This window comes from Trichomycterus rosablanca, chromosome 13, assembly GCF_030014385.1.
Source record: "Trichomycterus rosablanca isolate fTriRos1 chromosome 13, fTriRos1.hap1, whole genome shotgun sequence".
Lineage (NCBI taxonomy): Eukaryota > Metazoa > Chordata > Actinopteri > Siluriformes > Trichomycteridae > Trichomycterus > Trichomycterus rosablanca.
The window spans coordinates 37,809,225-37,818,312 of record NC_086000.1 but is presented as its reverse complement, the minus strand read 5'-3'; the positions used below and the strand labels follow the sequence as shown (position 1 = coordinate 37,818,312).

Below are 9,088 nucleotides of genomic sequence, written 5' to 3'. Positions count from 1 at the left end.
GGGGCCCAACAACAGTGGTGGCAACTTGGCGGTGGTGGGGCTTGAACCGGCAACTTTCTGATTACTAGTCCAGCACCTTAACCACTGATCTACATATGTCCTATATAAACTCCAGCATCCTGATCAGGGTCGCAGTGGGTCCAATGTCTCTGGGCACCTGAGGCCTCATGTCTGTATGTGTGTATAGACTCTCGGTTCTAGCCCTGGATCCCAGCAGCAGTGGACTAGCGTCACCACCCAAGCGCCCCGGTACAGGAAGTAGTAGTTACAAGTGAGAACAAATTTGTAACGTGCAGAAGGTGGATTGGCTGCTGTGAGCGAGTGAATGGGTGTGTGTTTGATGCCCCGCGATGGATTGGTTACGTTTTTATCCAGAGCGACTTACAATTATGACTGAACACAATGTTTGAGCAATTGAGGGTTAAGGGCCTCACCCAGGGGCCCCAACAGTGGCAACTTGGCAGTGGTGGGGCTTGAACCGGCAACCTTCTGATTACTAGTCCAGTACCCTTACGGCTGACCTACCACTGTCACCAGATCTCCGCTACCCAGATCAGATCAGGACGAAGCTCTGACTGAAATGAGTCAATTAATCGATTGAGTGAATCAATGAATCATTTTCCACAAACGACACACGTGTTTATAATTTAACCCGATTTGTATTAAAACCTGTTTTTTATTCTCTGCTGCATCATGAAGATAAAAAAATACTTTTTTAGGTACAAAGTCATGTCAGAATGTGCTGTTATGAAAGCAGACTGGTTTACAAAGCTTCTTTTGGTGATACAGAATCAATTTTGTTAAAATAATAATAATAAAAAATCATTAGAACTTTAAAACGATTATAACGATTTTTATTAAACTAGAGAATTTCGGCCGAGTGTGAACCTTCACCCGTCTCTCCTCGTCTCTCTTTTCCTTCTCGTCTGTGTTTAATCGGTCTTTGTTCCATCGTTGGTTCAGAACGATTTCCATCTGATGGCGGATAAGATGCAGTGGATGAGGTACAGCAGGGTGGTGACGTACGAGAAGACCTGAAACAAACAGAAATAAAAATGTTATAATAAATATTATAATATAGCGTTTCTGTTCATCGACGCTGATGTACGCTGCGTTTTTGAAGCGTCTTTAAAGAGCCTGTGTTTGAATATTCTAGGTATAAACAGCGACTCCTACTGTCTGGTCAAGGCCCCTGCATGAGTGGTGGAGAAACAGGAGTATAGCAGGTTCCTCTGTACATGTTTTGCCTCTTGTTTAGGAACTAGTCTGGGTTGGGTATCGCCTTTTTGCTGCTGCAACAGCGACTCCTACTGTCTGGTCAAGGCGTCCAAATACTTTCGACCACAGAAAGTGAATGAAGGTGAAGGGAGTGTTGAGGTGTAGGTGTTGCTGATGTTCTCACCACTGCAGCGATGTCGATCCTGTATTCTTTAGCTGTGACATTAAACAACAAATAATAGACTGTAGAAAGATCCGTGTCCGGTCTGAGGACCACGTTGACGTAGGCCAGAGCGACTGAAGCGCTGAGGTAGAACACTGCTGCCAACAGGTGGTACAGAAAATCCTACAGACGAAGAGAGAGACAATATTTATATATACAACATTTCAGTAAGAGAAAGGGGGTAGGGGTGCTGGGTAAAGGGTTGGGATTAAGGTAAGAGAAAGGGGGTAGGGGTGCTGGGTAAAGGGTTGGGATTAAGGTAAGAGAAAGGGGTAGGGGTGCTGGGTAAAGGGTTGGGATTAAGGTAAGAGAAAGGGGTAGGGGTGCTGGGTAAAGGGTTGGGATTAAGGTAAGAGAAAGGGGTAGGGGTGCTGGGTAAAGGGTTGGGATTAAGGTAAGAGAAAGGGGTAGGGGTGCTGGGTAAAGGGTTGGGATTAAGGTAAGAGAAAGGGGTAGGGGTGCTGGGTAAAGTGTTTGGATTAAGGTGAGAGAAAGGGGTAGGGGTGCTGGGTAAAGTGTTGGGATTAAAGTAAGAGAAAGGGGTTGGGTGTTAGGCTAAGGGTTGGAGTGAAGGGTTGGGGTAAAAGTAAAAGGGTCTGGGTGCAGGATTAAGGTTAGAGGAAGGGGTTGGGGTGTGAGGTTAAGGGTTGGGGTAAAAGTAAGAGGGTCTGGGTGCAGGGTTAAGGTTAGAGGAAGGGGTTGGGGTGTGAGGTTAAGGGTTGGGGTAAAGTATTAGGGGTAATGAACTCACGGCGGTGGCCCAGCTTGAGCTGTTCTTGTGAGCTCCGCTGATGAAGATGATGAACCAGAGGAAGGTCATGATGAAGCAGAAGACGGAGACGAACATCACCCAGCCCTGAGGGTTCTGTGGGAGGACGTGAGTGGAAGCCACCAGGATCCACACCAGACCACCGAAAACCTGCAACACACCGGAACAGACCAATGTCAGATTTATGTTACATTAACGGTGGCCTCTGCCAGGCAACTGCTGTTGGGTCCTTTAGTGAGGCCCTTAACCCTCATGGCTTCAGGAGCCGAAAAAAAAAACCTTCTTAGACCTTTTCTTCTTCCATGTGATCAAATTCCTGAAACTTATTAACATCACCCACCACCTCCACCAACCAACAGAGAAAATAGAAATAGAATTAGAGGTTAGGGTTATGACTTAGAGGGGTGTAGAGTTTGGGTTTAGGGTTAGCGGTAAGAATAAGGGGTTGAGGTTTTTGGGATTGGAATGAAGGGGTTGAAGAGTTTGGGATCAGTAGTGTTTAGGTTTTGGGATTGGGGTCAGTGTTTGGGCTTGGAGTTATGTGGTTGAGGGTTATGGTTTAGGTTTAGATTTTAGAGTTGAGGTTTAGGGAACAAGGGGAGGGTTTTGGATTGGGGTTACGTTTATAGATTGGAGACAGAGTTTAGAGTTTGGGGACAGTGTTTTGGCTTGGAGGTATGTTTCTGGGTTGAGGGTTATGTTTTTGATTTAGATTTTGTGCTTGGCGTTTGGGAATAGGGAGAGAATTTTGGGTTTGGGGACTGAGGGTTATGGTTTGGGTTTATGTTTTAGAGTCGGGGTTCAGGTTTAGGGAATAAGGAGAGAGTTTAGATTAGGGATTGGGGATTGAGTTTAGGGCTGTATTTAGGGGATGAGGTTGATATGAAAGATTGAAGTGAGAGTTTGGGATTGGGGTTATCAGTTGTGCTTAGGTTTAAGGATTAGGCTCAGTGTTTGGGATTGGAGTTATGTTTAGGGATTAAAGATTATGGATTAAGTTTAGATTTTGGGGTTGGGGTTCGGGAATAGAGAGAGAATTTGGAGTTGAAGTTAGGTTTATGGTTTGAGGGTAGCTTAAGGTATTGAGGACAGAGTTTGGGACTGGGGGTTATGGTTTGGGTTTATGTTTTAGAGTTGGGGTTCAGGTTAAGGGAATACGGAGAGAGTTGTGGATTGGAGATTGGAGGTTTATCGATTGGGGCTGAGATTAGGGATTGGGGACAGAGTTTAGGGTTGTATTTAGGGGATGAGGTTAGGATGAGGGGTTGAGGTCAGAGTTTAGGATTGGGGTTATCCGTTGTGTTTAGGTTTAGGGATTGGGGTCAGTGTTTGGGATTGGAGTTATGTTTAGGGGTTGAGGGTTATGGTGTGGGTTTAAATTATGGGCTTGGGGTTAGGGAGAGAATTTTGGGTTAAAGTCAGGTTTATGGGTTAGAGGTATGTTTACTGACTGAGGGTTATGGTTTGGGTTTAGATTTCAGGTTGGAGTTAGGGAATAAGGAGAGAGTTGTTGATTGGAGTTGGGGAGTATGGACTTTTTGGTGTTGGACTTAGGTTTATGGGACAAGGGCTAGGCTTGGGGGTTGGGGCTAGGTTTTGGGATTAAGGATAGCATTTGGAATTTGATTTAGGTTTAAGGGTTGGGACTAGTGGTGGAGGTTGGGGTTGGGGTTAGGGTTAGGGGTTGAGGACAAAGTTTGGAGTTGGGGTCAGGTTTAGGTTTGAGGGTTGGAAGTTATGGATTGGGGTTAGGTTTAGGGTTGAGATTAGGGGTTAATCATTTTTTAAAAACAAATGTTTGCTTTTATTTATTTATTTATTTAAATAATCAGTTTATGTGTGAAATTATTCAGGATGGTTTAAATGTAAACAGTTTAAATACATCAATAAATAATTCAACACAACATGAAACCGTCTCATTATCACCAAACACCAGCACAGGGTTACACTGTACTTACAAACACCCCCCCCCCCCACACACACACACACACCCTGCCTGACCCAAGAGACTCTTCATCTAAATAATGATCAAACTGTCAACCGTACACATACACACACACACACACCGTGCCTGACCCAAGAGACTCTTCATCTAAATAATGATCGAACTGTCAATCATCCACACACACACAAACACACACATACTGTACATTTACATTTTCTGCATTTAGCAGATGCTCTTATCCAGAGCGACTTACAGAAGTGCTTCCATAGTGAACATTTCATTTCTCAAGTTTTAGTAAACAACAGTCGAAGAACACAAATCTGCTGAAACCTGTTAGAAGTGTTTTTTTGTTTTGTTTTGTTTTGTTATGAAAATGGAAAAAAATTTTAGTAAATAAGTACAAGTCAGCTTAAGTGCTTAGTTGTACTTATTTATATATTATACACACACACACACACATTATACACACAGACACATACATACATTATACACACACACACACACACACACACATACATTACAAATTTTTTAGATCTACCGGTGTGACCTGTTTTTGTGTTTCCTCGTTCCTTTCTCCATAATTTTGTTTGTTCAGAAAACTTTTAACCTCCTCAAGACCTGCGGGTGGGTCCCGGAAACACCGGGCACAAGAAAGGAGACCCGTCTGGACAGAAGAACCATCTGGACAGAGGACCCACCTAGTCAGGAGAACAGTGTGGACAGGAGTACCGTCTGGACAGAAGACCCCTCTGGACAGATGAACCATCTAGTCAGGAGAACAGTCTGGACAGGAGAATCATTTGGACAAGAGAACCGTCTAAACAGAAGAACCATCTGGACAGGAGAACCGTCTGGACAAAAGAACACTTTGGACAGGAGAACCGTCTGGTCAGAAAACCGCCTGGACAGAAGATCTGCCTGGACAGGAGACTTGTTTGAAAAGAACCGTCTAGACAGAAGAACCGTCTGATCAGGAGACCCGTCTGGACAAAAACAACCGTGTGGTTAGGAGACCCGAAAACAACTGTCTGGACAGGAGAACCGTCTGGTCAGGAAACCTGTCTGGACAAAAGATTTGTCTGGAAAGAAGAACCATCTAAACAGGAGTGTCGTCTGGCCTGAAGAATCATCTGGACAGAAGGACTGTTTAGACAGAAGACTCGCTTGGAAAGAAAAAACGTCTGGACAAAAGAACCGTCTGGACAGAAAACCTGTCTGAACAAGAGACCTGTCTGGACATGAGAACCATCTGGAGAAAAAGAACCTTCTGGACAGGATAACTGTTTGGTCAGGAGACCTGTCTGGACAGAAGTACCGTCTGGGGAAAAAAAAACGTCTGGATGGAAGAACCGTCTGGAAATAAGGACCGTCTGGACAGAAGGACCGTCTGGACAAGATAACCGTCTGCACAAGATAACCGTCTGGACAGTAGAATTGTCTGGAAATAAGAACTTTTTGGTTAGAAGAACCATCTGAACAAGAGACCTGTCTGAACAGGAGAATTGTTTGGTCAGGAGACCCATCTAGACAGAAGACCCCTCTGGTCAGGAGCTCCATCTGGACAGAAGAACCGTCTGGAGAAAAAGAACCATCTGGACAGGAGACCTGTCTGGTCAGGAGACCTGTCTGGAAAGGAGAGTCATCTAGACAGTAGTACTGTCTGGACAGGAGAACTGTCTGGACAGAAAACTCATCTGGACAGAAGACTCGTCTGGACAGAGAACTCGTCTGGACAGGAGAACCATCTGGACAGGAGTATTGTCTAGACAGAAGAACTGTCTGAACAAGAGACCTGTCTGGACAGAAGAACCGTTTGGAGAAAAAGAATCGTCTGGATGGTAGAACCGTCTTGACGGAAGAACCGTCTTGACAGAAGAACCATCTGGACAAAAAACCATCTGGATGGAAGAACTGTTTGGACAGAAGAACTGTCTTGATGGAAGAACTGTCTGGACAGGAGAACTGTCTAGACTAAAAACCAAAGACAGAAAACCCCTTTGGGCAGAAGAACCGTCTGGACTAAAGAACTGCCTGGACAGTAGATCTGTCTGGACAGAAGACTCGTCTGGACAAGGAGGTGATCCAATGCAGTCACACACATTCATGTACTATTTACAGTTGCCACTTACCACCCTGTGTCTCCAGGAACCGTGCTGGTGGTTGAGCAGGGTGGAAGAGTGGTTGGATGGTTACGCTACTATGAGGCTTTACACTGTCAACACTTTGTGATGGTTGGCTGCACAGATGGGTCAGCTTTCTCCACCGCCCTCTGTCTCATGTTGCTTGTTGCAGACGCCCCCAATAATACGATCCATCTTGTTCTTGGTCTTCTCTGTCAAACAGTAACACCGACCTTCCAAAATACCTTAGGGGACTTCATGTGGTTCATCTCGTCCACTCGCTCAGTGGTGAGCATCTTCCTCCATGAGATCTTCAGCAGCTTTCTGATGCGTCTTTCTTCCTCTTTCTTCAGCATCCAGGCTTCATGTCCATATGTGGCTACTGGCCAGCTTGGTAATTGTGACTCCATTTTCATCAGTTTGGCCATCATTGCCACGCCCGTTTACATCCTGGCTTCACTTCAGCAGCACACTCTGCAGGAGTCCATTTATTCCAGTTCTACCATCATCTTGACGGTCCTCCGTGATCCTAAACATTGACTGTACCGACTCACCACCTACTGTACCGACTCAACACCGACTGTACCGACTCAACACCTACTGTACTGATTAAACACCTACTGTACTGACTCAACACTTACTGTACTAAATCAACACCTACTGTACCGACTCAACACCTACTGTACTGACTCAACACTTACTGTACTAAATCAACACCTACTGTACCGACTCAACACCTACTGTACTGATTAAACACCTACTGTACTGACTCAACACTTACTGTACTAAATCAACACCTACTGTACCGACTCAACACCTACTGTACTGACTCAACACTTACTGTACTGATTAAACACCTACTATACTGAAGCAACACCTACTGTTATGCCTCAACACATACTGTACCAACTGCTGAACCAACACCTACTGTACTAAATTCACATCCACACTACTAACTTAACACTTACTATAGTAAATCAACACATACATTTACTTAACTGAACCAACACATACAGAACTAAAGTGCTGCATTAACACTTCAAAAATAAAACATCACCTTGTCAAAACTCCCACACTGCTGAATTAACACCTACTGTCCTAAATGTATGTATACAGCACTGAATCAACAACTTAACACACACAGAACTAAAACAACTACTTTACTGCATCAACATGCCTCAAAATTAAAACATCACCTCATGATATAGCTCCTATACTGCTGAATTAACACATTTCATTCTGGATCAACACCTACAGCACCAAATCAGTTTAATTTGACATTAAATACTTAAATAAGCTGTTGAATTAACACTGGATGAACTCATCCTGTTCTGAACACCATCATCATTAAAATTCTATTCTAAGAAATTAGAGCTACATTAACACAGAATTAACACAGACAGTATTGAGCTAAAGAAACACCTACAGCGCTGAATTACAAACCCCCTTAAAAAGCAGTCGGTACAGGATGGAAAATATAAATAAACACATTATTTAAGACAGATCTGGACTGCAGACAGGCCCGTCTAGCACCTGCACTCTTTCTTACTATTTGGAGCATGTGTGAAAGGTGGATTGGCATTGACTGGCTATAATAAACAGGGACGGTCCTAAAAGAAAAAAAAAAACATGTGTTGTATTCCTCAGCTTTAATGAAGCCTTCACAGATATACGAGTGACCCGTGCTGTTGGCACTAACACACACCCGTGCCATGGCACACGCCCGCAACTGGGAAGGTCCTTTTTATCCATAAAGCCTCACAAAAACATGCTGTTACTGACAAAAAACGCCTTCAGTTCTCACCAGTTCCGGCAGGTAGAAGATGTCGGGTGCGCTGGTGCATACCCCGAGCCCGCTGGGCAGGCTGCCCGTCGACTGTGCCGTCGCCGCTGCCATCCTAAATTCCCTTTGAGGTACGGTGATGGGTACAGCGATGAAGGATGGTACAGGAGCTCTAAGAGAAGCTGGTAACAGATCCTGCTCTGCGTCTAAGTGAAGTCCTGCTGCCCTCACCTCCACCTAAAATACCTGCGCTCGCTCCGCTCTGGTACTGTCCCCTTTATCCAGAACACACCTTGGTACAAAGTCATGCCCCCTCGCACACACACACACACACACACACACACACACACACACCACACAGATGGACGGATAAGCAGGGATGTAGTTACAACCTCTGACACAATCATATCTATCAGCAGCTTTTTTATCAGACCACACGGTACCCAGCGTACGTCACGAGGAGGTGCCGGAGGTGCACAAATCCCTCAGTCAGGTACAAAACCTCCTCCAGAATCCACCCGGATCAAAAGTTGAAGAGCTACTTCATTTATATGCAAAAGTGAAAGGATGATTTGCATTTTAAACATTTACTTTAAACAAAATAGCTGGAGAACTTATACGGATGCCCATCCTGATCATGGAGATCAGGGCAGTAGTAGCTCGGTGGTTAATGCACTGGAATAGTTATCAGAAAGTCGCTGGTTTAAGCTCCACTGCCTCTAAGTTTCCCATGTTGGACCCCTAAGCAAGGCCCTTAACCCTAAAATGCTCAAACTGTATTCAGTCATAATTGTAAGTGGATAAAAGCGTCTGCGGGTTGTTCCAGCCACGCCCTTTGCTTGCGACTTCTCTGCCAACAGTCTGAGGAAGCACCTTTCCTGTGTTATGAGGGGGGAGGAAGGACCCAAGGATGCGGAGGTTTAACTAAAAAAGGTTTTATTTACAAAATCATAAACATAATATACATAAAATAAAAGGAATAACAATAACAAAAAACACTTCGGGGAATCCCGAAGGCAGCCGGACGTCG

At 44.6% G+C, this 9,088-nt stretch overlaps 1 protein-coding gene across 1 annotated transcript; it reads right to left on the bottom strand.

Annotated features, from left to right (window-relative positions):
* Window positions 1-959: 959 nt before the first annotated feature.
* Window positions 960-8,172, bottom strand: LOC134325037 (myelin and lymphocyte protein-like). Its single transcript, XM_063007049.1, has 4 exons — window positions 8,080-8,172; window positions 2,193-2,360; window positions 1,403-1,564; window positions 960-1,034 (listed from the first exon to the last, which is right to left on the bottom strand). Exons 1-4 carry the CDS (start codon window positions 8,170-8,172, stop codon window positions 960-962), a joined length of 498 nt encoding a protein of 165 aa, XP_062863119.1.
* Between the last annotated feature and the right edge of the window lie 916 nt (window positions 8,173-9,088).

Bases quoted from the DNA above. Each gene is read 5' to 3' on its own strand.
- LOC134325037 (XM_063007049.1), bottom strand. From the start codon at position 8,172: ATGGCAGCGGCGACGGCACAGTCGACGGGCAGCCTGCCCAGCGGGCTC. The intron at 2,361-8,079 runs GTGAGAACTGAA...GGTGTGTTGCAG, and splicing joins TCTTCTACCTGCCGGAACTG to GTTTTCGGTGGTCTGGTGTG. The intron at 1,565-2,192 runs GTGAGTTCATTA...CTTCGTCTGTAG, and splicing joins GCTCAAGCTGGGCCACCGCC to GATTTTCTGTACCACCTGTT.